The following is a 26,464-nucleotide window of genomic DNA, read 5'->3' as shown; positions in this document are numbered from 1 at the left end:
AAGATTGTCTTCAGCTAATGACTATGATTTGTCAGTTCTTAGACCTGCCGACAACATTGCAGATCGTCTTGGAGGATAAAGTAAATATACTTTCACAAGATATTTTCTCTTGGAATGTTATATCCACTTTAATTGGATTTATGAAGACATGTCAACCAGCATTCTTTTAACACTTTATTTGTGAATATATAGCCTATTTACATTTTTACACTGAATAACTAATCTACGCATAAATACATCCGCGCACACACATTCAGACCACTCCAAAGCATCATCCTCAATCTGTATGAATATATTATATCTTATTATTTTATTCAATGCAACAATATCAATAAAAACAATCAAGCCTAATCAACATCTAGCTTTTCAGCACTTTAACTGCAGCATTTATAACTAGAGGATATCTGAATTGTGGAATAACATTCCATGAAAGTAGGGTTTCTTAACAGATCAACATGGTACATGTTGCAACTCGCAGGATGGAGGGACACAGGTTTATAACTTGACAGAGAAGGACGTTCCGCAGGAGCAGCCATGATCAGCCTGGGGGTTTTTCAACACTTGGAAAGAGGAACGAATCAGTTCTTGGCTGAAATCCAGCGTTGAACCTTTCAAAAAATCCATGCTATCTTGATCCACGATCACCCCCACCCCTCCTTGCTCAAATACTCTGAAAACGGAGTTGATTGAATCAGAGTATTGTAGTGAGGTCATAAAGGTAATTAAGAGACAAAAAAAAAAGCATGACATGGGCAGATCGGTGATTGTTACGGAAACACTGCATTCCTTTAGAGATACAACACAGAGCGAATACAATCCTCCTCGTCTTCATAAATGATCAAAAAGGAAGTAACAAAAGGTGCTAGACTTAGTGGTGTCAATTACCTATCATCCTCGTTCTTGTTGGAATCGACAGCGAATTTGTACTGGAATCCAGAGCACCCTCCCCCTTCCACTTGTATCCGAAAGTATTCCCCCTTGACCATAATCTCTCCTAGCCTCTAAAACAGTGGAAAAGAGGGGAACATCTATGTTTTTATCAACAAATAACATAAACAAACAACATAAAGAGTGTGTTAATCAAACAGAAGTGTGTGCCGGGTGCATGTGCTCACCTTTACACAAGATTCGCTGAGGTGAACTTTCTCCTCGGATGGACTACTTGTCGGCTCCGGTTTCTCCTGGGCTGAAGTGCTGCTGTAGCGTGGCACCCCGGTGGAGATGGGCTTTCGGGGGCATTTCAGCAGTATTGGTTGAGGGAGGGATGACGACGCCCTGGAAGGCATATACCCAACAAATGTCAGAGAGACACCCAAAAATATCAAGACATTTTAAATATCATAATACATTCTTTGGCTTGTTTTTAACTATTTTCAATTATGATTTAAAGCTGCGCTAGTTAGCTAAAATGTCCGACAATAACATGAGTAGCTAGTACAGTACAGTATAGTGAAATAAATGTACTAGTGCTGTAGCCACCTATGGTGTAAAACCACAAAAAGACTAGTTAGCTAGTGTGACAGCATGTGAACATTGTCAGACAGGGGTCAGGAGGAGATATCTAGCTATAGCGAAAGAAAAACCATTAGCAATTTAAATGAAACTGTGAGTTTGCTGGACTACTGTAATCTGTATAATTTGGCTACTGTCATGTGCGTTGTGTCTGATTAGAAAATAGCTACAATAAGTGAGACTTGTGCAAGTTTATTTGGTACACAAACTGTGTAGTGGTCCTCTCAGATTGCTAGTGCTAGCTAGCTTAACTGGCGTGCGACACAACGTTACTAGCGTCAGTATTACAAAACCTAAGAACCACACAACTACTGTAGATACATCAAAATGAATGTCAATGTTACATATGGGATTATACTATACATATTAAAGATACATATTTACCTAGCAAGGCAAAATACTCTTGTCTTTGACGCACAAAGCATTGCTCCTCGAAAAAGTGACATCTTTCATAACATTTGTGTTTGGTTTAGCCCCTACGTCACGAACAGTGACGAAAGACGTCGAGGGAACGGATTGGCTGAAATAACTGTCAAATGATTCTGTTGTTTACCTTTACTCGTTTTTCTATTATGGGACAGCCGACAATTCATTCTGTTGGTGGAGTTTGTCCAGAGCCAAGCTTGGACACATCCTTACCTGGTCCACACAAGTAGTTTGATAGGGATATTATATTGTGTTATGTAAATATGTATTATGATGCACAGTAGGCTATTTATTGGTGATCTTATGATTTCATAGATCGATACGAAATGAGAGGAGACAGTGGAGTAGAGGACACAGACGCCTACACTTTTAATCACAGTTAAACTCCGCCCAAGTTTCCACACCCACGTTGTTTCGGCGAACGCTGGAGTACAAAACATTTTACATCAACGTTTTAAATAGCAGGCGTACCATGACAGATAAGGAAGTACAGTCCGTCCTAGGTGTAGCGTAGCATAACAGTCCATCAAACAGGAACATTTACAAAGGTATGAGTTATTTGTTAACTACTTTATCTGTCGTGTACAGTCTATATGTAGAAGATTCAGTTTGTTGAATTCAACGTGACATTTGTTTGCCGACAACAGTAGATACAGATAGCCAGTGTAAGCTCATTTAACTAGCTAGTAGCAGCGAGTCAAATATCTGTAGCTTTTGTATGTTTCGAAACTTTCAGTCGTAGAAGGAGAGGGGGAGCTAGTTGGATATCTTTCTAGTTGTGTCATCAGGAATTCGACAGTCATATGATTGCTGAATCACTGAACTGGTGGTTTCAGTCAAATGTTTGGTCTTTGGAATTTGAAAAGACTAGTGATTGGTGACTTGATTTAAAAACGTTTCAGGTCTGCAAGTAAACGATGGATCTCCGAACAACCCACATACTTTTGTTCTCACTTGTTGCACTCACCGGTGCTGTACCAGTGAAATATCTCGATTGTGGTAAGTTAAAATCCAGCGCTTCAAAATGCATCGGGTATGTGCTGTCCTGTGATACCATATTTAAATACTTGGTGTCCTGTTGTTGTTTTTCTAGTTGCCAGTCAGGCTTGTTGTGTCCTTTTCTAAACTAAAATGTTTTAAGTAGCCCGTTTTTAGTCTAAGTCTCCTCTTATCCTCCCTTCAGGGTCTGCTGTTGGTAAGGTGTCCATGGTCGACATAAACCCTTGTCCCACACAACCATGCCAGCTCCGCAAAGGACAATCATATGCTGTCAACGTGACCTTCAGCAGTGGTAAATTGTATTTGCATACAATATTGCTCTTCGTGAGAGCTAAAATACCATCAACCCCCCTCGCTCCCCCCTAATGAATTAATTTTAAATGTCGTTCTAGAAGTGCAAAGCGATACCAGCAAAGCAGTTGTTCATGGTGTGATCGCTGGTGTTCCGATCCCATTCCCCATCCCTATTGAAGACGGCTGCAAGTCTGGAATCAGCTGCCCCATCCAAAAACAGAAGAGCTATACCTATGTGAATCAGCTACCAGTAAAGACTGAGTACCCATCTGTAAGTATGCTGGTCTTGAGGCTTACTATATTATGGCCCAGTTAAACTGCAGATGTAAGTAGGCTGTAGGTCTTTAGGCTTACTATAGGATGGCCCAGTTAAACTGCAGATGTGAAAAAGGGAAATGCTCACTGCAGTTCTCTAAAAGCCACTTCCACTTCCTCCATCTGATCTAAGATCAGATGGATCTGCAGTCAATTCAATTAATTATACAGAAGAGAAAAAAATAGCATAGGTTACCGCTATCGTGCAAAAATCTAACTTGGGTCTGTCCTTTTTTGTCTTATTGTAGTTAAAGCTGGTTGTGGAATGGGAACTAAGAGATGACACCGGCAAGGACTTGTTCTGCATCAAATTCCCAGTTCAGATTGTGAGCTGAGAGCTGATCAAAGCACCTTGATGACTTCAAAAAGGGATCCTAACTGTGACAAGCAGATCATACCTAGTTTATGATGACCTGCAATGTCTTCTTTTAAATAATTCAGGTTTTACAGTTCTTTAGATTTTAATATAGAGCTTTATTGAATTGTTTAGACTTTTGATTTGAGGTTTAACCATTTACAATTAGCCAAATTCTCATTCAAATGATTACTGAAGTATTGCTGAATTCTGTCCTCTATGATTTGCTAAATTAGGTGAGGATTTAACAGGTTTGGCTTGGATATAATTTCATCCATCATGCCAGAACTTTATTTATCTACATTTCTGTGAAGCACCCTTTAATAATGGCTTTTACATTACTGGCTGCTATGTAGCCAGAAAATGCATTTAGCATCTCTTTTTTTTTAAACATTTTTACCAAAATACATACTACATTGATTAAAGACATTTCTACTAAAAATAAATATTTAATAAACTGATTTACTTGTTCATGAACATAATCTTGTGGAATTTATCTATTTTAATGTCTGGGGTAGGGAGGGATTAATTATTGTCCAGAGAATCAATAAACAAATCAGTAAAAGAATCACTGCCCTTACAAGACAAGCTATAAGACATGGTTGACCCCTTGAAACACAGTCATGAGGAAGCCTCTTTCAGGACTACACATCATCAGGAGATCATGCTAGCAGCTGCACATGCTGAACTAATGTACACCCTCGAAGAAACACTACTTTTGGATTGGTCAATGTAAGCACATGATGGTCCATGGTTTTAAAAGCTTACATTATTTACTTACACAAAAAGCTGTTTCTAAAAGTCAGTATTTCTTCCAGGCTTTGACTAGATTGCACATTTACAGGAAATCCAACGATGTTGAAGTGCTTTGGTTGAACCGCAGAACTGGCTGTCTGGCCACGCTTAATCTAGTGCATGTCCAAGCAATATTTTGTGAATTACCCCCTTTGACTGAACTTTGGAAAAGCAATTCCTTCCTCAGCAGTTTTACAATGTTTTAATGCAAGAGAGGCAAAAGTTTACTAATCTACAAGGGATTGATCCATAAACACATTCCATGGAAGGCTTTAAGGTGCAGTAAGACTTTTTTTGTATTTATTGGTATTTTGGGGCTTTTATTGGTATGAGCAAATGTCAGCAGCATAAACAGTACAAATAGGCAAGACGTACAGGGTAGTCTATAGTTTTCTGCAGTCAACTTCACTCAACGTAAAAGCGATTATACAAATGTCAGTTTCAATAAAATACATTTATGCAATTAAATTAAACTATAAAACAGACATGGTTTTGGTCCAACATCCTCAAGCGATTTGAATGGGATGCGCTCCTCAACCTGTTCACCCCAGACCCAGCAGGGAAGGAGACTTTTATTCTGTGCTTTTTGATAAACAAAATAGTTTGATAAAGGATTTCTACTCATCCCCACTGCTCAGTAATTACTAAATGTAGTGGGACATGTGACTTTGAAGTATTCAAACAAACCTCCAGACTACCATGTCTGGAATATGCCCTTACCTACCTTTACCATACAGCAACATCCAAAATCACTTCAATGTCAAAACAAATGTATTTAATACAAAATGACTGTGAATGCATGCATGCATTTATGTATAGGTTGTTAGAATAAATATTTATCTGTATTATATTAAGTCTGACCACATGGAACACTATGGTCAACAGTTAAGGCAGTTTATGACTTACGGTAGGGGTAGGTGATTGAGAGATTGAAAAATAACCTTCTGAAAGCCTCTCATTATCTTTGGCCAGTGCAAAGAGACATAGAACCTTGTAGGTGTTGCACATGTATGGGTAAATATATATTTTTGGAGTGGATGGCATAGGTATACACATCAGGTATCAATGAAATATCAACATCTTTACTGTACACCAACCGATTTAGGGCTGGAGTCAAACTCACACTGAAAATCAGCGACTCATAACGTGACTCAGTAGCCCTACAGCCCCCACGTGCTCCCCCGACAGTGTCAGGGCATGATGGTGTTCTGGGGGGATCTCCTCCCAGACCTGGACCAGGGCATGATGGTAGATGGTGTTCTGGGGGGGGATCTCCTCCCAGACCTGGACCAGGGCATGATGGTAGATGGTGTTCTGGGGGGGGATCTCCTCCCAGACCTGGACCAGGGCATGATGGTAGATGGTGTTCTGGGGGGGGATCTCCTCCCAGACCTGGACCAGGGCATGATGGTAGATGGTGTTCTGGGGGGGATCTCCTCCCAGACCTGGACCAGGGCATGATGGTAGATGGTGTTCTGGGGGGGATCTCCTCCCAGACCTGGACCAGGGCATGATGGTAGATGGTGTTTTGGGGGGGATCTCCTCCCAGACCTGGACCAGGGCATGATGGTAGATGGTGTTCTGGGGGGGATCTCCTCCCAGACCTGGACCAGGGCATGATGGTAGATGGTGTTCTGGGGGGGATCTCCTCCCAGACCTGGACCAGGGCATGATGGTAGATGGTGTTCTGGGGGGATCTCCTCCCAGACCTGGACCAGGGCATGATGGTAGATGGTGTTCTGGGGGGGGGATCTCCTCCCAGACCTGGACCAGGGCATGATGGTAGATGGTGTTCTGGGGGGGGATCTCCTCCCAGACCTGGACCAGGGCATGATGGTAGATGGTGTTCTGGGGGGATCTCCTCCCAGACCTGGACCAGGGCATGATGGTAGATGGTGTTCTGGGGGGATCTCCTCCCAGACCTGGACCAGGGCATGATGGTAGATGGTGTTCTGGGGGGATCTCCTCCCAGACCTGGACCAGGGCATGATGGTAGATGGTGTTCTGGGGGAATGCCTTTGTGATTATCATGTGTTCCCTTCATGTTTTGGAGCAGTGTTCATGTACAAGTAAAGCAGGGTGGTTGACTAAGTAAGTCACTAAGTCAGAATACCAAAATAAATACACTTGTGTAATACTGTGATAATATATACCCCTGCAGCCAATCAGAATCGAGTATTCACCCAGACCATGGTATAATACTATGATAATGTAGTCAAGACATTCCCACTCATCTGAACAAAGGAGATGCGAGGATGAGCTAACTCAGCTTCAGAATGTTCCCTACAGCAAAACAATGTAAAAACTCTCAAAGGGTGCAGGCACACATTCACAATATAGACAAAAGTATTGGGCCACCTACACATTACACCTAAAGGAGCTTTTATGACATCTCAGTTTAAATCCATAGGCATTAATATGCTTTGTGCACTGGGGCACAGTAATGCTGGATCAGAAAAAGGGGATTCCTCAAACTGTTCTCACAAAGTTGGACGCATAGAATGTTCCTGTCTTGGTAAGCTGAGGCATTAACATCTCCCTTCAGTGGAACTAAGGGGCCAAAGCCAACCCCAGAAACCATACCATTATCCCTCCGCCAACTTTCAGTTGGCACAATGCAGTGAGGCATGTTCTCCTGGCAAACCCAGACTCGTCCATCGGACTGCCAGATAGAGAAGCGTGCTTCGTCATTCCACAGAACACGTTTCCACGGCTCCAGAGTTCGGTAGCGGCGTGCTTTACACCACTCCATCCGAGGCTTGGCACTGGGCTCGGTCACGGAAGGCTTGCATGCAGGTTCTTGGCCATGGAAACCCACGCCTCGAAGATCTCAGCGCACGTTTTTGCTGATGTTAATGCCAGGGGAGGTTTGGAACTCTGCAGTTGAGTCAGCAGAGGGTTGACAACTTTTACGTGCCTCAGCACTCAGCGATCCCGCTCTGAAACTTTACATGGTCTGCCGATTTAGTGGCTGAGTTGCTGTGGTTCCTAAACGCTTCCACTTTGCAATACCACTTACAGTTGATCGTGGAATATCAAGGGAGGGAAGAAATTTCACGAACTGACTTGTTGCAACTGTGGCATCCTATTCCAGTACCACGCTCTAATTCAGTGAGCTCTTTAGAACTGCAACTTCTTTCACAAATGTTTGTAAAGGCAGACTGCATGGCTAGATGCTTGATTTTATACACCGGTGGCAATGGAACTGAAGGATACACCTGAATTCAATGATTAAGAGGGGTGTCCCAATACTTTTGTCCAAATAGTTTTAATACTTTTGTCCATATAGCACTTTTGTCTCTATGAAAGCAACTTTCTCCATAACCAAAGGCTTATATAAGTGTCCGTTTTAACAACCTCGGCTTCAGAAGCTCCTTTCCCTCGACCTATTGTCCATTTTGCTTCAGTCTCTCCAGTCTCTGCAGCAGGGCGTTCCCGAAGGCGGCTCTGTATCCTGGGCTCAGGGTGTCCAGGAGGGAGTAAACTGCCTCATGGTACTGAGTGCTTAAGCTCTCATCCACTTGGTCAAAGGCATAGCCAACTACCTGTGAAAGTATAATAAAGAGTTCTGGTTAAGCCAAGTGAACTAATGTTCCTCATTTGCAGTATTACAAATAAATAAATATATATACTGTGTGTGTATATAAAATGTGTACATATATTAAATGTCTGAAATGCCTCACCCTTAGGCCTGCTTCAGTGAGCTCCAGGCAAAAGCGAGTACCTTCTCTTATTTCAACGTTAATGTATGCCACATCCAAAGCACAGTCCAGACTCTGAGAGACGTACATCTCCGTCACTGCGAAGAGCACATCGCTGACCACCGCCTCCGCCTCCAGCCTCATGTCCTTGACGCCTCCAAGCTGAACACAGTCTTCGTCAAACGAGGAGATAAGAGAGTCCTCTGGTTCGCAGTCAATCTCCATCTCCCTGCCAGGCTACAGGAATGAGTAACAATATTGAAGTGATCAACATCAATAACTTTATGATCTATTTCCTAAGCTATGTGATGTTGGAAAAGTTGTGGTAAAATCAGGACAGTGTGTTGAACAAAGTGCAGGTGTATATATATACTGTAAATACCTAGTATTGTTCAACCATCATTATTGGTTGTCTGTCTATTTGACTTAAAAAGAAAATAATTGCATTGATAAGTAACTGAAAAAAAATGTCAGGAACCTAAATGTTGTAAAACGCATTGTAAAACCGAAAGATACTAGATTCTGATACTACTTCTATGATTATTACCAGCCAGTTGCACGTCCTCAACAACAGTCCCTGCGGTGCGATGACGTTATGCATCTACGCAGCACAGATTACAGTAGCTACTAGAATTCGTGTAGAGGTACTACATTTTACCATGTAGTATATATTAATACTGTATTTCAATTAAGTCATTTGCATTGGGCAACTTACTAAAACCGCTTTTAAGGAAAAAATCTATGAAATCTCCCTACCACAAAGCTAGCGTCTGAAGCTAACACGTAGCTAGTAGGTAGGCTAGCGAGTTAGCAAGCTATCAACCTGGCTAACGTTAGGATAACTGTTAAAACAACTACGAAGATATTTAACATATAGAATTTATGACTTTTTATTGCCTACAAACCTATTTTTTTTAAATCCACCTTAGTTCAAAATGTTCATTTCTAAGGCAAAGGGTGCCGATAAGTACGTCTGTTACTTACCTCCTTGTTCTGCAGAACTGTCGATATTCACTTCCTGGCTGCTCATGCACGCTGGGAAATAAACAGATTTTTGTATAACGACGAACAACCACACATTATCCAGACATCTGTTTGTTTGTCAAAGTTCATACAGTTTTAGTCATAACCAATACCACGACGTTTATATTCTATAGCTGCTATGTTTGCAGTATTTTTTGTTTAGTGAGTATATAGTTGAAAGAAGCAAACAAGGGGAAAGTAGGAAAGCATGTGGAAACGCTTAGATGCGCACCGAACATTTTCTGTCTATTTGCGCAGAAATGGGTGTGGTTTAAGAAGTACGCCGACAGTACGCACAGCCGAACGTGGTGCGGACTCATGAGAGTGTTTGTAAACAATTTAAGGTGAGATGTTAAGTAATCCTTAGTCTACGACCACAACAAATACGGTTATTGCATCATTTTTAAGACGTCGTCTTATCTTGTCACCTGAGCTGCATTCGGTAGAGAGGTAAACACATGTAATCGATTTGAGCCCCAAATTTATGTTATGAGATTTATTATAGCCTAGCTAGCTAACGCGTTAGCTAACACGCTAGCTAGTTAGAAGTAGTAGCTACTGTAGCCAATGTTAGCACAACAAGCGACGATAAGGAGGGATTTAATAATCATGTTGTCATGGACAATCTTGTCATGTCCTGTTTGAACCTGAATCGAACACCCATCTTAGTAGTAGGTTCAAACCACTGATCGAAAAACAAAGTGGCAGGTAATGATGGTTAGATAATCAGTTAAAATTAGTATATATGTTCAGAAAGGTTCTTAGCTAGGCTAGCTATCGACACCGGCTGTTGTCTTGATGACGAAATGAGTCGAGCGACTGCTGTCAAGCTAAACGATTACCTGTCTGATTACCATTAGGTTAGCTGGCAATATATCGTATTTACTGTTATCGTACGTGTGTGTAGCAAGTATAGCTGGCTTATGTCTGTATCTGTAAATAAAGAATCACTCAGCAATGAGTGAGCTCAGCAAGCGATTGACTCATAATGATTTAACCAACTGCATTTTTCTTGGCGTTACACTCCACTTGAAAGGTGTCTGTAATTTGTTTCGTGTCTCTGTTTTACTTTGTAGGCACAGCAAACTGGAGTCGGTAAAACTTCTTCACATTGCACAAGAATTCAGTAGATCTGAATTACCTCTCCCTCTTGGATGTGAGGGATGTTGAAGCTCACTTTTTCCTGAACTTTTTTAATCGATAGGATGACAGAACCGATACCGTCTTAATTAATTAGCCACTCTATATATATATAAAACATCTGCACAGAATACATCATTCAATACATAGTGTCATCTTCAGCGAGTCAAGATGCCCTGGCCATTCTCGGAGTCCATAAAAAAGCGGGCATGCAGATATCTTCTGCACCGGTACTTGGGAAATTTCCTCCAGGAGAAGCTTAGTCTTGACCAGCTGAGTTTAGACCTTTATCAAGGCACTGGATCACTAGCACAAGTGCCATTGGACAAATGGGTGAGTTTCAATCTTTGTTGTGCAGCTTACAGTGCCACTGTTAAGTATTATCAGTATTATCCTGGGTGCTGAAAATACACGGCCGTATGTCTTCCCTTTCAGTCACTGAATGAGATCCTGGAATCAGTGGATGCCCCTTTCGAAGTCATCGAGGGCTTCATCCAGACAATCTCTCTCACTGTTCCGTGGGCCGCCCTGCTTCAGGAGAACTGTGCCTTGGAGGTCAAAGGCCTAGAGATGGTGTTCAGACCGCGGCCTCGTGTGGGTGAGGATTAGAGATAAGCCATCATTCGTCCTCATCAGAGATAACTGTGACAGATTTGTTTGTTTTTAAAGCTAGTCCTGTCCTGTAGCTAGAATTCTTTGTAGTATGTTTACTTTCCACTTTCTCAGCTTCAGGTATGGAGCCCATGTGCTGGTCCAGCTTCATGACAAGCAGCATGCAGCTAGCCAAGGACTGTCTGAGCCAGAGACTGACTGACGATCTGGGAGAGAGTTTCCAGCCACTTGAGGGCTTGGAAAAGTTTGCAGAAACAATTGAAACGGGTACATTATGTCATAAGATAAATCTTGATGACAGATGAACATGACTTTGTTAGTTCTTTGATTTGATACAGATCTATGAGCAGTTTCTTTTCTGTGTGTTTTCAAGTTCTACGCAGAGTCAAAGTTACGTTTGTGGACACAGTTCTCAGAATTGAACACGTTCCAGAGAATTCGAAAACAGGAATTGCTATAGAGATCCGAATAAACAAGTAAGGGATACGGTATTTTTAAGTTAGTGTTTAGCAGTTATGTCAACGTCCCATGAACAACATCTTCTGCTGTCGTGTTCAGGATTGTTTATTGTGACGAGACCGACGAGGAGAGTCCCAGTGTCAACGTGCACCAGCCCACCACGTTTGCACATAAGAACCTGCAGATGGAGGGAGTCAAGATCTTCTGGGATGAATTCTCTGAAACGGCCAGAGCTGGTTTCAAATCTTCACCTACCCCAGCCGTGAGTTTCCATTGGCTTTCTGTGCACAGTGCAGGTAAGCCACGGAGAACCGGCGTTCACTCCCACTGATCCCCCTCCTCTTGTTGTTCCCGCTCCCAGGAGACTGAGGCCAAGCTCTCCCCCAGCTGGAACCCCAGGATCATCTGTGAACCACATCCCCAGTTCACCGAGCCCATGTCCTCCGCTATGCCCTCTGAACCCATGCAGATTGGCAGTTTGACTGGCAAAATTGAGCTGTCTCTCACACTGAAACAGAACCAGACCATGCCTGGAGCAAAGGTTAGCATTACTGTAACTGTCTTGTGTATTTATTTTCATTCTAAAACCTCGTAGTTATTACCCAGACATGCTCAGATGCTATGTTTCCATGTTCCTTCTGTTTCAGCTGGATGTTGTTGGACAAATTGACACCGTTGTCATGCTGCTATCCCCACGGCAAGTTCATCTCCTTCTGGACATGTTTGGAGTGTTCTCAAGTCCAGGTGGGTAGTCTTCTGACATCTGCATTCACTGAAGAACTCGATGTCCTAAAGAGGAAACATGTTTTTTTTTATGACCACCTGTTTGTGTTGCTCGTAAAGGCGGACAGGAGTGGACAAAAGACAGGAAGAGCCGTCCCATGCAGCAGGAAGATGAGTATCGTCTCCACATGGAGCTAAACCGATGCCTAAAAAAAGACTCCCCATTGACCGGAACAGAACCGGACTTCTTTGAAAGCCAGACCGCTAGAACTGTGTCTAGTCGAGGTGGGCATGAGCAAATCTTACATGCACTTATCTAACACGGTTATTGTTGAGACAGTTCTTAAGCATGTTGAGACATTGTGTGTTCTGGTTTCCTCCTTCCCTGATCCTGGGCGTTGAAGCAGAGGATGTGTTCTTCTCCATGGCTGACATGGAGATGTCCCACAGCCTGTCGTCGCTCCCCCCTCTGGGGGACCCCCCCACTGTGGATCTTGACCTGTCACTCAACAGCAACTACTCAGCCTCCCCAGGGGAGTCTCCTTCTGGGAACGTCACAGTGAGTCTGAGCTGCACTCACAGGAGCTGTCCTGGGTTTGGAAGCTCACGTTCACGGTGCTTTCTCTGTTTTTCCAGACTCTCTGGGATGAGTACCTGGACGTGCCCCGTCAGAGAGAGAAGCCCACTCAGGAGACTCCCTTCCTAACACACAAGCTGCTGAGACAGACCTGTAAGAATCCAGACCAGTGTTACTTACGACGAACACAGCAGTGACAGTCACACCCTAAGTTCCCTGAGTTGTCTGTTTTCAAATCAACATTTCAAATCAGCTTTTATTTGTATAGCTCTTTTTACAAGAAATGTCACAGAGGGATTCACATAAATCCACAGAACTGCCCCTCAGCCAACCTAAACCCACAAGGAAGACAAGGAAAAAGGGAAAACTCACTGAGGAAGGTTTTCACATCAGAGCTTCGTTGTGTTTCAGCCCATTCCTCCAAAACACACGGTGATGAGTCCAGGCCAGAGCTGGTGTTGAGGCTGTCTCTGGGTAGCCTGGCCGTGTCGGTCCTCCACATCGACCCCCTGCCTCCGCCCAACGCTGCCCCCAGCCCACTGGCCCCCATGGCTGCTGGCTTCTTCCGCTTGGTCGGCCCAGACCACCTCCCCCCTGCGTCGTTCATTCAGTCCCGGGCCGTGTTCGACATGGCCTGCCCCCACGACCACCTCAGGTGCTAATGTCAACTTTGTGTCACTCATATTGACCTCTTAATCCCTCAGTCAGGGGCGTAGGTTAGTTTTCAAATGTGGATGGGACAGCTTTTTTTTTTTTATAACTGAGGATATATAAAAATATAATTTGTGTGTGTGTGGGGGGGACAGATTTCTGGTTTTCAACGTGTATGGGACATGAAACCTCACCCCTAAGCACATCCTTTAGTGGAACCTAATGAACGACCGAAACATCTCTGCAGGTTTGTGGGCCAGGATCTGAAGGTGAGCTATGAGCACTGCCAGGGCTCCAGCCTGCGTACCTTCAGCACTGACGTCTCCCTGGGCCAGATGGAGCTGCTGGAGTGCCTGTTTCCCTCTGAGAACCTCAGCTCAGCCTCCCAGAGGAGGGCTCAGTACACTGAGGTGAGCCGCTCCTGAACCACAACACCACTCATGTCTCTACAGCTCTCGGGACCTCACACGTTTGCATGCACCTGACAAAATGCCTAGTCAAGGTGTGTCTCACTGGTTTGTCTTTTCACCTCAGCTGTTGACATTCGACACCACCAGCAGCGCTGACTCGTCACCTGCCACCTGCCTGCACCTGCTCTACAAACTGGCTGAGCGCAGAGGGCCTCAGGTAAACGATCATACAGCCAATTTCCCCGACAAGGGTCAAGCCCTAATCTGAGTAGAAAAATGTAATGAAGATAAAACACTAAAGTCTAGAACTGGCTTCAAGCCATGGACTAAGCCTAGTCCTAAAGTAAGAGAAACATTCAAGGAAGATCTCCATTGAAAATGGTTTTAGTCTAGGACTAGGCTTAATTCATGTCTGGGAAACGAGGCCATGTTGTGTTTAAAAAAGCTGATGACACACGAGGCCGGGGACCTGCTTGTTTTCACGGGTCCTCTCCTGCCTGGCGTGTCCAGGGCGGCCAGGTGCGTCTGAGCAGCATGCCCAGGAAGGCAGAGATCCAGGTAGAGCTGGGACAGGTGCGCTCAGAGCTGGACATCAGCATCGTCGACCGCCTCAACTCCCTGCTGCAGCCGCAGAAACTGGTCACCACGGAGATGATGTCCTCACACATGTATACGTCCTACAACAAACACGTCAGCTTGGTAAAGACCTCATCCTCTCTCTGCCCTCTCTCTCATCCTCTCTCTGCCCTCTCTCTCTGCCCTCTCTCTCTCTGCTCTTTATGCCAGAGGAAAAAAAACAAACATACTCTTGAATGCCTTTCTTTGTTTATCTCACAGCACAAAGCCTTTGCGGAGGTCTTCCTTGATGACAGCCGCACCCCAGCCAATTGCCACGTGTCACTAACGGTCAACGCTCCTGTCCTGAGCCTGGTGGTTCGATTCCCTATCCCGGACCTGCGGTCCGACCAGGAGAGAGGCCCGTGGTTCAAGAAGTCTCTTCAGAAGGAGGTGCTGTACCTGGAGCTGGAGGACCTGGAGGTGAAGACTGAGTTTACAGGAGGCAGCTGCCCAGAGCAGACCAAGATGGAGCTCACCTTCAGAGAGCTAGTTGGTATGTCTCACTGACTGTGGATAACTGATGTTTAGGAATTCTCTCCAGTCAGAAAATAGACAACAACAAAAAATCTTAAAACCCAAAATGTCAACCTATTTCCTCCCCCCCAGGGAAGTTCCAGGAGGAGCCAGAGCTTCCAGCAGCCAGGTTCCTCAAAGTGTCCCACACCATGGATGGAGACATGACCACGTCCTCTGACAGTGGCAAGTTTGACTGGCCCAGGTAACCACACGGCATCAAGCTGAAGACCCTTAGTTGGTTGTTTGTATAACCAGTTCATGAAAGATTCTTAAAAGAACCCCAGTTGAAATGGTTCCTTGTGGAACTGAAAAAAGGTTCTCCTATGGCAGCGATTCCCAAACTGTGGGCTGTGGCCCACTAGTGGTGGGCCGCCAAACCAAAGAAAATAATTGAAATATTTCTACTGTTGGTAAATTATGCAAGTGGGCCATGAAGTGGAAAAGGTCGGTAATGGCTGTCCTTAGATCTAATTGGAACCTTTATTTTTTTAAGCGTAAAATACCACAAGTCCCAACCCTCTCTAACTCCTTTGGAAAAAAAAGTGGAAACACCCTCACTGACTGAACTGCTCCAACGCTCTCCTTCCTTCTCATGCAGGGTGGTGCTGAAGGTGAACCCCCCCGCGGTGCACTCCATCCTGGAGAGAGGCACCGCCGAGGAGGACGAGGGGGCAGAGGACAACTCCCCGGAGGAGGAGGAGGAGGGGGAGGGGGCCGCCCACTCCCTGAAGGACGTCTGTGACTTTGGGAAGCCCGAACCGTCGCCTTTCTCCTCGCGAAGGGTCATGTACGAGAACGAAGAGGTAAGGGTCAGATGGCTGAGCGGTTAGGGAATCGGGTTATTAATCAGAAGGTTGCCGGTTCGATTCCAGGCTGTGAAAAATGACTTGTGTCCTTGGGCAAGGCACTTCACCCTACTTGCCTCGGGGAAATGTCCCTGTACTTACTGTAAGTCGCTCTGGATAAGAGCGTTTGCTAAATGACTAAATGTAAATGTAAGGGGCCAGGTTTACACTCCAGACCAGGTGCAGGGCTGTCATGTCCATGTTTACAACCTGAAACAACATTCAACTCAACCAGGTCCTTAGGAAGATTTAGTAAATATGTGAGGCTGAAGGAGACGATGGTTTATCCCCTCTCTCCACAGATGGTGATACCTGGCGATGTGGCTGAGATGACTGAGTTCCAGGAGAAAACCATGGGAAACTCCCGGTTCATCCTGGAGCTCTGCTTTCCCAACGTACAGCTGTCGTTACACAGCAAGGCCTTCTACGAGAAACTACACAACAGGTAGGCCTCACAGCGTCAGGTCTCCCTTAGCATGTCTGCCTGCTTCTTTGTGACTACTTGTTGATGAGGAGGTAAATGACCCTGACGTCTCCCAGGATAAACAACGACCTGTTGCTATGGGAGCCGACGGCTCCGTCGCCCGTGGAGACGGTGGAGAACATGCCATACGGAGTGGGTCTGTCGGTGGCCAGCCAGCTCATCAACACGTACACCAAGGACAGCTTCAGCCCCTTCCGCTCCACCGGACCTGAGGGTGAGAGAATCCTTCACTACAGGGGGGGTGGCAGCCCGGTGGCACACTGGGTTTGAGTCCGGCCTGGGCCTCTTACTGCATGTCCTCTCTCTCGCTCGCTCTCTCTCTCTTTCTCTGTCTGTCTCTCTGTCTGTCTCTCTGTGTCCTCTCCCCCCCCAATCTCTTTCCTGTCAGACATCACTGTCAGTATTTTATGCTATATATATCAAATACATGAACTGTTGGATGTGGTATTGATGGAGCTGTAAGTGAAGACCGCTTCCAGGTCCTATCACTTGTATGTTCAGACTGTCATGGTTTGTCCTGTGTCTCTGTCCTGTGTCTCTGTCCTGTGTCTCGGTCCTGTGTCTCGGTCCTGTGTCTCGGTCCTGTGTCTCGGTCCTGTGTCTCTGTCCTGTGTCTCTGTCCTGTGTCTCTGTCCTGTGTCTCGGTCCTTTGTCTCGGTCCTGTGTCTCGGTCCTGTGTCTCGGTCCTGTGTCTCGGTCCTGTGTCTCGGTCCTGTGTCTCGGTCCTGTGTCTCTAGAGGAGGACAGCGGCTCAGATGAGGACACCATGCAGTACTACTCCCCGGCCTCTGACCTGGGCCTCAGGTCCCGGCGGAGGAAGAAGCCCAAGACCCACAACAAGAGCTCCCAGAGCCTGTTCTCTGTCATCCTCACAGTCAACCACGGCCTGGTGGCCCTCCAGACCTCCGCCAAGGTACGCCTCTAGGACGGAGAGAGGGTCAGGCCGCTCTCACTAGGACCTCAGGGACGGAGAGAGGGTCAGACCGCTCTCACTAGGACCTGGGGGACGGAGAGAGGGTCAGACCGCTCTCACTAGGACCTCAGGGACGTAGAGAGGGTCAGACTGCTCTCACTAGGACCTGGGGGACGGAGAGAGGGTCAGACCGCTCTCACTAGGACCTGGGGGACGGAGAGAGGGTCAGACCGCTCTCACTAGGACCTGGGGGACGGAGAGAGGGTCAGACCGCTCTCACTAGGACCTGGGGGACGGAGAGAGGGTCAGACCGCTCTCACTAGGACCTCAGGGTTATGTTTATAGAGCTAGCTCCAGCTCTGCTCAGTCACTGTCGTCTTTTCCCTCCAGAAGGAGGATAAGACCGTGCTGGAGAACAGACACGGGGAGTTCTGGTTGGAGGTGAAGAACGGAGTTCTCTTCAGCGTCACCCAGTACGAGGGCTACAAAGATCAACACTACATCTGCTTCCACACCAGTAACATCTGCCTGTATCACCAAGGTGAGACGGGGGAACAAGACCATCTACTCAACCTAGGGATTGACTTGATGAATTTCCAGTCAGTTATGCTACTGGATCTATGACATCATAACAACTCTTATCCCTGTAGCCTCACTTGTTGTCTCTCTGTTTTCTGTCTTCCAAGGACTGATAGATGGGGACACCCCTGTAGCTGACGTCAAGCTGCCTTGCAGGACGCGTCCTCATTGGCTGGAGCCAGCCATCTACCCCTCGGAGACGGTTCCTGATAGGACGTCCCCCTCGGAGGGGATTGGCCTGGAGGCCCACAGCATGCTGTCTGTTGCCGTCAAGATCTCCTCTCAGAACATGGACCGTAACGTCAAGGTACAGCCTGGTCCACGGTTCCTGTCCCGTACGCCCCATCCTGGGTCATGAGTGGTGTCAGCTCTGCCGGTGGAGCCGTGTCACGTATGAGTGCTTTGTGTTTCTCACAGGAGTTCCTGATCGCTGTGGGAGTGAGAGGAGCCACGCTCCAGCACCGTGTAGTCCACCCCAGCCTGGGCTGGTACGACCAGGTAACCTCCACCAGGCCAGCCACTCCCAGGCCCACACACACACACACAGGCCCTGCACCTCCACTCTGCCGCTAACCCCCTCTGTCCTGACTTCCTGTTGGTTTTCCCTGACATGTGGAACAGATTGTGGACTTCCTGAACGTGTCTGACGAGCCTGTGTTGGGATACACGCCTCCTTCCTCTGTCACGACCCTTCACCTGCACCTGTGGAGCTGCTCTCTGGACTACAGGTGCTGTGGGCCTCTACAAGAACCATGTCAGAATGGATCGCTTTTATCCAAAGCGATGTACAGTACAGGGGGGATTTGAACCTGCAACCTCATGATCTGCCGTCAAATGCTCTAACCACCAAGCTTGTTTGTGTTCCTGTGTCCTCAGGCCGCTGTACCTGCCCCTGAGGTCTCTGCTGCTGGTTGAGACGTTCAGCATCTCCAGCAGCGTGTCTCTAGACCGCTCCTCCTCCACGCTCCGGTACGACGCCCACCCTGGGCACCCACCCTGAGCACCCACCCTGAGCACCCACCCTGGGCACCCACCCTGAGCACCCGCCCTGAGCACCCGCCCTGGGCACCCGCCCTGAGTACCCACCCTGGGCACCCGCCCTGGGCACCCGCCCTGGGCACCCGCCCTGGGCACCCGCCCTGGGCACCCGCCCTGATCACCCGCCCTGGTCACCCGCCCTGGTCACCCGCCCTGGTCACGACGCAGACAGGAGACGCCCACACACACGTCTGATAACCCTGCTTCCTTTGTTCCAGGATCATTCTGGATGAAGCTGCGTTGTTCCTGTCCGAAAAGTGTAACGCCGTTTCTGTGAACCTGGCGAGAGGTAAGCTGAGCCTCACAGTGTAACATTTGAATATGGTTGAATATGTTTGAATATGATTGACAATAGCTATTCTTGTTAAGTAAATATATGTGTCATAACTTATGAGTGTCGACTTTGCGTCCTCCCACAGACTATGTTCAGGTTGTAGACATGGGCACTCTGGAGCTGAGGATAACTGCTGTCAAACCAGGCCTGAACGGAGAGCTGGTAAGAGTTGAAAAGTTCAGCCCATGAATGAGAAACACGCTTTCAACTTTGGGGCACACTGGTTCAAATCCCCCCCTGTCTGGTGTTTGCACAGACGGAGCCGAGATTTGAGCTACGCTGCTCCAGTGATGTCATCCACATCAGGACGTGTTCAGACTCCTGTGCGGCTCTCATGAACCTCATCCAGTACGTGGCCAGCTACGGAGACCTGCTGCCCCCTGCAGGAGTGGAGGTCAGGTGCAGCGGCTCCAAATACAGAACCAAGGTCAGTCCGTAAAACGATCTGAGGTCTTTAAAACCCTTCACAGCTGTCTTACTCACACAGCCCTCATCCCAATGGGGTGAGGGGGCTCCAGTAGCTCAGGGGGTAAGAGAGCGGACCAGTCAGGCTAACGCCAAATGCAGGGGCTCAGGTTAGAATCCGATTGAGGCCATATCCTTCACATCTCCCCGTCTCTCTCCCTCCTCCTGTCTCTCTCCCTCCTCCTGTCTCTCTCCCTCCTCCTGTCTCTCTCCAACTGTCCTGTCAATAAGAAAAGATGATAAAGACCCAGAATAAGGTTGTGTGGGCACTCCCTTCAGCTCTCCCTGTGTTCTGATGGAAGTGTGTGTGTGTGTGTTCAGCCGGAGGCCCCCAGCCGGCCCCCCTCCCAGGCCCCCCTGCTGCCCGAGGCGGAGCAGCAGTTGCTGCAGGATCTGATGAGCGAGGCCATGGAGGACACAGACAGCCAGCACGCCCTGGGCCTGCAGCACAACGGTGGGCCTGCACTCAGACAGCCTCGGCATGACGAGTTAGACACAGTACACACACACACACAGTACACACACACACAGACAAGTGCGAAAGTCTTCAGCGTCAGTTTTACAGCAAATACATTTTCAACACAATTTTAAGGTAAATCAAGAATGGTTCTAGAAATAATGAAATGGAAAGACTAAACACCATTTTTCTCAACGTTTTTCTCAACTACCTTACAAATACAGAAGAAATGTAAGACAATATTCATATAAAATAAATCTTAGGTGCCTAAGACATTAGCATAGTACACACCGTAGTTCTAATCAGTTATTTTCCCTCCCTTGTAGGACTTCATGAGGCTCAGAATCTGGACCTGGACCCTCCCCGCTCTGACCTGTTCCTGTTCCCGGACGAGAGCGGGAACCTGCCGCAGGAGTCCAGTCCCACCTACCCCACCTACCCCACGCTTCACTCCCCCCTCATCACCCCCATCCCCAAACTCACCCAGGAGGCCGACGACTTCTGCATCCTTGAGACTCCCAGCTCCAGAGCCGAGGTTAGAGCTCTTAAAAAATGACTAAATGTATAAACGTAGCCAATGTGAATTGGATAAACTCATACCATATCTCATATGTTGCTTTGCTAAACTCATACCATATCTTATATGTTGCTTTGCTAAACTCATACCATATCTCATATCTGTTGCTTGCCATGTCCCAAGAATTCCATCGTCTTGAATGACCGTCTGTTGTTTCCATGACAGTGAATCTCTTGGACTGCTACATAGGGTCTTCCTACTGTCATGTATAATGTATCATTTAGACAAGGCTTTTGTCCAAAGCCATGTACAGCACAAGGGAGGAATTCGAACCTGTGACCTTCAGATCTGCAGTCAAATTCTCTAACCACAGAGCGACATTCTCCCCAGCCAGAACAGCCTGTTGTTTCAGTCAAGGTTCACTGGCCTGGTTCATGTGTCTGTGTTGTGTACCTCAGGACAAGGACCAGGAGCCGGTGGTTCACAAGCTGACCGGCGACACCATAGAGGTGAAAGATGATCACTTCAGCCAGCCCCTGACCAGCAGCGACTCCAGCAGGGTCACCCTGAACTTCCCCATCCCAGAGGTGCGCTACCTCATCAGGGAGATCTCTGTGGTCTGGCACCTCTACGGAGGGAAGGACTTTGGAGCCTCGGCGTACGCCTCCTCTCCAGCCAGAAGCAGGGGGTGAGTCTGTGGGGGGGGTGAGTCTGTGGGGGGGGTGAGTCTGTGGGCGTGGGGGGGTGAGTCTGTGGGGGGGTTGAGTCTGTGGGGGGGTTGAGTCTGTGGGCGTGGGGGGGTGAGTCTGTGGGCGTGGGGGGGTGAGTCTGTGGGCGTGGGGGTGAGTCTGTGGGCGTGGGGGGGTGAGTCTGTGGGGGGGTGAGGTCTTCGGGCGTGGAGGGGACAGAGAGGCTGTCTACATGGCTGTGGTTGAACCTGTGCTGATCTCTGGTCCTCTGGTTGTTGAAGGTGCACGCCTCACAGCTCCCCGTCCCAGACCCCGGTCAGGCAGGGCCGGGCTGGGGGATGCCCCGGGGGAGGGCGGGGCAGGAACCCGGATGTCCTGATGGAGATCCAGCTCAGCAAGGCAAGAGGCCAAACCAACACCGACAGTTGTTGGGTTGTGATGGTTTGGTGTGATGAGCGTGATCTTTCCAAACCCAACAGCCAACAGTAGAATGTTTGTTGGATGTTGTTGGGGCAGTGTGAGTTGGCCTTCAGAGATCTAACAGGTGTTCTTGCTGGTGTCCTCAGGTGAGGTTCCAACACGAGGTTTACCCTCAGGTGACCCAGGTGGCTTGTGGGTCGGCGATGGACCAGCCCGTGTCTCGGCAGGTCTTCATCGTCCAGGACCTGGAGATCCGAGACCGCCTGGCCAGCTCCCAGATGAACAAGTTCCTGTACCTGTACACCAGCAAGGAGATGCCCCGCAAGGCCCACTCCAACATGGTGAGCACCACCAGCAGAGCCTGGAGGAACAGGGCATGTTGTCAGGGTTAAAACGCGGGTGGGTGGGAGTGGGTGAGGCAGGTTGGTGCGTGAGTGTGAGGTTTTTTTGCAGCTGACGGTAAGAGCCCTGCACATCTGTCCTGAGATGGGCCCGGCGCCGCAGGAATGCTGCCTACGGATCTCTCTGATGCCCCTCCGCCTCAACATCGACCAGGTGAGCGAGGGAGAGAGCAACAGATGGATGTAATCCCATCAGTGATGCACAGATGATGAGTGCCTCTTGAGTAAGACACGATCACATGACTGTGGTCCCCCTCTGCCTTCTCGTAGGATGCCTTGTTCTTCCTGAAGGACTTCTTCTCTAGCCTCGCTGCTGAGGTGGAGCTGTTCTCTCCCCCGGACCAGGAAGGTAAGTCTGAGGCCAGCTCACCTGATGGCCTGGGTTCGAATCTGGCCCTGTCCCTTTGCTGCATGTCTTCCCCTCTCTCTTTCCTGTCACAGTTCACCTAAAAACTATCCTTTAAAGCATGAAAAATGCCACAAAATGTAAGAAAAATTCCTATAACAAAATTAGGGTAAGGCTGCTTTGCTTCAGCCTGTAACACCAAGCCGTACTTGATGTGAGGGTCGTGGCTGCACCGTTACTTGTAGTGACGCGTGGAAGTGTCCGTGTTGTTCCGCAGCCCTGTATGTGTCCATGAAGAAGCCTCCTACTCCAGAGGTGTCCTGCAGCTTTACCAAGCACGGAGGGGCCAGCCAGGAACCGGCCCCCATCATCTCTGTTCCTACCCAGAGCCGCGCCAGTCAGAACGGGCTGGCTGCCTCGGGCAGCGAGGACCCTGGAGAAGCTGATGCTGCCACTGCCTCGTTCACAGACCAACCCATCTTCTTCAGGTTTTGTTTTTTCAACCTTTCGAAATGTTTTTCACACAAATAGTGAAGGGAGAGGAGAACAAAGAAGCCTAAAAGGGAGTACAGCAGAGTACGGTAGAGGATAGTAGAGTCCTCATCGAGTACTCATCAATGAGTACACTTTCTAAAAAATATATTTTTTCAACCTTTCTAAACTTTTGACACTCAACACAAAGTTTCACATTTTAAAAATATATTCTTAAAAAAAAAAAAAAAACTTATTTTGAAAAGTATTTGTACTTGGACAATTGATTGAACTAAGATTTCTTATTTCTATCACAGAGAGTTCAGGTTTACATCTGAAGTACCGATACGCCTGGACTATCATGGGAAACATGTTTCAATGGAGCAGGTATGTTGTATAAGAGCACTTTGTAATACATTATATATAAACGCATGCAGGATGTGTACATAATTGTTGTAATTGTCTTTTAAAGTACAGTACATCAGCAGGTAGTGAATGGATAAGGAGTATATTGTTTCCAGAGAGCAGTAGGTTTGACTTGTCTTGCACTGCTTCTGTGTTTCAGGGAACATTTGCAGGGATTGTAATTGGGCTGACACAGCTAAACTGCTCCGAGCTGAAACTAAGGCGATTGTGTTATAGGCAAGGGTATGTTTAACCTGCACTGCAGTCTTCATACACTGGAAGGATTTTCTTTATTTTTAAAATATTGGACTGGTTTCCTTATGATTATAAACAAAAAAAATCTAATTAAGACACATCAGTGCTGATTGTCTACTTGGTTTTCTTGCAGGCTGCTAGGTGTGGATAAGCTCTTCTCCTTTGCTATAAACGAGTGGCACAATGACATCAGGAAGAACCAGCTGCCAGGACTGTTGAGTGGCGTTGGGCCCATGCACTCCCTGGTCCAGCTGGGTGAGTGGGCGGGCCAGGCAGGCAGAACCGCTGGTTCGGGGGTACAGACCTGTGTTCTCACGGCCATTTAGAAAGCACATTTTCACGGGGGATTGGTCACAGAAATTATGAAATGCTTCTTTGTAAGGAGATTTGAGAAAAGCTTGTTAGTACCTCACAGTAGTGACAAAGGGCATTATGATTTAGGCCACTCCGATCCCAGTAGAAATGCTGTTCTTTTGTTGATGTTTTACTACTACACTGGGGTATAAAGCTAGTTCGTCTAAAAGGTTTGTTGACAAAACTGATGTACACCAGTTTATCATGTGGTTGGTTCGATGGGTTTGTGTTCAGTCCAGGGCTTTAGGGCTGGGTTTGTGTTCAGTCCAGGGCTTCAGGGATGGGTTTGTGTTCAGTCCAGGGCTTCAGGGATGGGTTTGTGTTCAGTCCAGGGCTTCAGGGATGGGTTTGTGTTCAGTCCAGGGCTTCAGGGATGGGTTTGTGTTCAGTCCAGGGCTTCAGGGATCTGGTCTGGCTGCCGATAGAACAGTACCGGAAGGACGGCAGGATCGTCCGAGGGTTCCAGCGTGGAACTGCCTCCTTTGGAACCTCGACCGCAATGGCTGCTCTAGAACTCACCAACCGCATGGTCCGGACCATCCAGGTAGAACCAGCCGCTCCGATCCACCTTCACACTTTTACTGTGTGAACAAGCATAGCAGTTATGAGGATCTACATCCAAGGAGCGAAGATCAACTCAGTCTGTTTGTGTCTGTTTGTCTCTTTCCTTCAGGCAGCAGCAGAGACGGCCTACGACATGGTGTCCCCAGGACCCGATGAGCGAGAGACGAAGAGGGTGAAGCGTTTTTCTCATTACCGATTGGCTCATCAGCCAGTTGACCTCCGCGAGGGCGTCGCCAAAGCCTACACCGTTGTAAAAGAGGTAAATAAACAGTCTGAAAAAATAACTGCACGAATAACAGACATGGCAGCTGTGACCACGGTAACGTTGCTGTGTGCGTCTCCAGGGGATCACCGACACAGCGCTGACCATCTACGACACGGCTACTCGTGAGCACGAGCAGCGGGGGATGACTGGGGCGGTGGGGGGGGTCCTGCGACAGCTTCCCCCCGCCGTGGTCAAGCCCCTCATCATGGCCACCGAGGCCACTTCCAACGTCCTGGGGGGCATGAGGAACCAAATCCACCCCGACGCGAGGCAGGAGGAGTCTCAGAAATGGAGGCAAGGGGAGGAGTAATGGGCCCACTGACTGGACCGACTAAACTGACATCAGAACCAACCGCCATTTTAAAAACAGGCCAACTGACCCTCAGCTTAAGCTTGGCTCCTCAAGCTACGCCTGTGTGCACAATTCTGGAAGGACCTGGTGCTGATTTATAGTCTTTGCTGGTGTGAATAAAACGAAAGTCATCTCATAGGCAATTTGAACTAGAATCAGAATTGCTGTGCCTTCATGGTTAAAATATACAATCACACTATGATTTGTTAGACAAGGGGACTTTGCAGCAAGGGTAATGTATGAAGATAGAGTTTAGGCCACTGTACCCTGTAGTTCTACAGTAAATCATATTTTTAAGGGTATGACTGGCTCTTTGAATGTGACAACAGTCTTTGATAAACGATGAGGAAAAAAGACTTTGGTGTCTAATGAAGACGACACGAGTTTAAAGTACAATTCTTTGCAGTATTTTAAAATTCCTGGTACAACTAGTCTATTGCAATTGGTTATTATCGTTATCTTATGTCAAATAATTTCTTAGATAAGCTGTAAACTAATGTAATATCACGTGTATGTTATGTATGTATTTTATGTTTGTGTGGGCACTGTAATTAACAATATGTAACATTTCAGGCAAATTGTAAACAGTCAGCATTGTAAAATACATTTCAGTGATACGTACCAATTTATGACATGGTCACATGTGACTAGTACATAGATAAATAGAACAATTATGTAAAAGATAGGCCTATATAGAATTACTTCACTTTAAAACTCACAATTGGAAATAGTTTTTGCCAAACGTTTTATGGCACCAATTCCACTTTTATTTTTACGGTTGTTTGTCAAATACTTTTCCTCTCCACATATATATATATATATTTCAAAAACACACCATTTCTATTTCTACATATTTGGTGTCACCTAAGTCTTAAAAACCATGTTCATGTTGAACCTTTTTAGTCAACTTGTGTGGTCACGCTATTTCTAAATTCACATCATGTCACATGTTGAAAAAGGAAGACATTGTTTATATGTAGGCTAACTCATTGGTAATTGTGGAAAATAAGAATATCGTTTATTGTACATATGTGTACAGTTAACTTTCGGAATTTGTATTAAAAGCATGACATGTTTATTAAAAGGGAAATAAATATTTAAAGTCCACAAATGTTAAGAGCTAATCAGTTTTAGGGAAAATTGGTAGCTATAACTGCTTCATTGCATGTTCCATGGACTTAAGT

At 46.9% G+C, this 26,464-nt stretch overlaps 4 protein-coding genes across 6 annotated transcripts; 2 read left to right on the top strand and 2 right to left on the bottom strand.

The window, feature by feature from the left end:
* Nucleotides 1-161: 161 nt before the first annotated feature.
* On the bottom strand, nt 162-2,032 carry isca2 (iron-sulfur cluster assembly 2). Its single transcript, XM_062470074.1, has 4 exons — nt 1,897-2,032; nt 1,116-1,275; nt 886-1,001; nt 162-670 (listed from the first exon to the last, which is right to left on the bottom strand). Exons 1-4 carry the CDS (start codon nt 1,956-1,958, stop codon nt 496-498), a joined length of 513 nt encoding a protein of 170 aa, XP_062326058.1. The 5' UTR covers nt 1,959-2,032; the 3' UTR covers nt 162-495.
* Nucleotides 2,033-2,363: 331 nt separating this feature from the next.
* LOC134026985 (NPC intracellular cholesterol transporter 2-like) lies at nt 2,364-4,383 on the top strand. Its single transcript, XM_062470078.1, has 5 exons — nt 2,364-2,486; nt 2,841-2,937; nt 3,122-3,229; nt 3,330-3,502; nt 3,795-4,383. Exons 2-5 carry the CDS (start codon nt 2,856-2,858, stop codon nt 3,879-3,881), a joined length of 450 nt encoding a protein of 149 aa, XP_062326062.1. The 5' UTR covers nt 2,364-2,486; nt 2,841-2,855; the 3' UTR covers nt 3,882-4,383.
* A 3,562-nt stretch (nt 4,384-7,945) lies between these two features.
* gskip (gsk3b interacting protein) lies at nt 7,946-9,623 on the bottom strand. Its single transcript, XM_062470084.1, has 3 exons — nt 9,382-9,623; nt 8,380-8,634; nt 7,946-8,241 (listed from the first exon to the last, which is right to left on the bottom strand). The coding sequence occupies exons 2-3, from the start codon at nt 8,620-8,622 to the stop codon at nt 8,083-8,085; spliced, it is 402 nt and encodes a 133-aa protein (XP_062326068.1). The 5' UTR covers nt 8,623-8,634; nt 9,382-9,623; the 3' UTR covers nt 7,946-8,082.
* A 79-nt stretch (nt 9,624-9,702) lies between these two features.
* Nucleotides 9,703-26,407, top strand: LOC134026883 (autophagy-related protein 2 homolog B-like). Of its 3 annotated transcripts, none has more exons than XM_062469897.1 (43): nt 9,703-9,764; nt 10,497-10,893; nt 10,996-11,158; nt 11,287-11,439; nt 11,546-11,648; nt 11,731-11,893; nt 11,993-12,172; nt 12,279-12,375; nt 12,475-12,639; nt 12,759-12,913; nt 12,991-13,084; nt 13,343-13,586; nt 13,830-13,992; nt 14,117-14,209; nt 14,503-14,691; nt 14,830-15,103; nt 15,217-15,328; nt 15,725-15,929; nt 16,274-16,416; nt 16,512-16,669; nt 17,193-17,368; nt 17,759-17,909; nt 18,055-18,254; nt 18,365-18,445; nt 18,569-18,675; nt 18,824-18,916; nt 19,204-19,274; nt 19,405-19,481; nt 19,576-19,746; nt 20,106-20,238; nt 20,568-20,776; nt 21,217-21,446; nt 21,729-21,846; nt 22,014-22,208; nt 22,321-22,422; nt 22,539-22,617; nt 22,892-23,102; nt 23,403-23,472; nt 23,651-23,733; nt 23,879-24,000; nt 24,489-24,643; nt 24,773-24,922; nt 25,008-26,407. In XM_062469897.1, the coding sequence occupies exons 2-43, from the start codon at nt 10,732-10,734 to the stop codon at nt 25,236-25,238; spliced, it is 6,231 nt and encodes a 2,076-aa protein (XP_062325881.1). In that variant the 5' UTR covers nt 9,703-9,764; nt 10,497-10,731; the 3' UTR covers nt 25,239-26,407. The 3 variants fall into 3 exon arrangements, with proteins under 3 accessions (XP_062325881.1, XP_062325883.1, XP_062325880.1); XM_062469899.1 differs by having other exon boundaries at nt 9,716-9,870; nt 12,762-12,913; XM_062469896.1 differs by having other exon boundaries at nt 9,716-9,870.
* Nucleotides 26,408-26,464: the final 57 nt, after the last annotated feature.

Source organism: Osmerus eperlanus, chromosome 9 (assembly GCF_963692335.1).
Source record: "Osmerus eperlanus chromosome 9, fOsmEpe2.1, whole genome shotgun sequence".
Taxonomy (NCBI): domain Eukaryota; kingdom Metazoa; phylum Chordata; class Actinopteri; order Osmeriformes; family Osmeridae; genus Osmerus; species Osmerus eperlanus.
Note: the sequence above shows the minus strand (reverse complement) of the source record. Positions and strands in the feature narration are given on the sequence as shown.

Coding starts and splice junctions, on each gene's coding strand:
- isca2 (XM_062470074.1), bottom strand. CDS start 1,958: ATGTCACTTTTTCGAGGAGCAATGCTTTGTGCGTCAAAGACAAGAGTA. Junction 1,276..1,896: donor AGAGTATTTTGCCTTGCTAG/GTAAATATGTAT, acceptor TATGCCTTCCAG/GGCGTCGTCATCCCTCCCTC. Junction 1,002..1,115: donor TCAGCGAATCTTGTGTAAAG/GTGAGCACATGC, acceptor CCACTGTTTTAG/AGGCTAGGAGAGATTATGGT.
- LOC134026985 (XM_062470078.1), top strand. CDS start 2,856: ATGGATCTCCGAACAACCCACATACTTTTGTTCTCACTTGTTGCACTC. Junction 2,938..3,121: donor AGTGAAATATCTCGATTGTG/GTAAGTTAAAAT, acceptor TCCTCCCTTCAG/GGTCTGCTGTTGGTAAGGTG. Junction 3,230..3,329: donor CAACGTGACCTTCAGCAGTG/GTAAATTGTATT, acceptor ATGTCGTTCTAG/AAGTGCAAAGCGATACCAGC.
- gskip (XM_062470084.1), bottom strand. CDS start 8,622: ATGGAGATTGACTGCGAACCAGAGGACTCTCTTATCTCCTCGTTTGAC. Junction 8,242..8,379: donor TCACTGAAGCAGGCCTAAGG/GTGAGGCATTTC, acceptor ATACTTTCACAG/GTAGTTGGCTATGCCTTTGA.
- LOC134026883 (XM_062469897.1), top strand. CDS start 10,732: ATGCCCTGGCCATTCTCGGAGTCCATAAAAAAGCGGGCATGCAGATAT. Junction 20,239..20,567: donor CCTGGGCCTGCAGCACAACG/GTGGGCCTGCAC, acceptor CCTCCCTTGTAG/GACTTCATGAGGCTCAGAAT. Junction 21,447..21,728: donor TCTCCAGCCAGAAGCAGGGG/GTGAGTCTGTGG, acceptor TGGTTGTTGAAG/GTGCACGCCTCACAGCTCCC.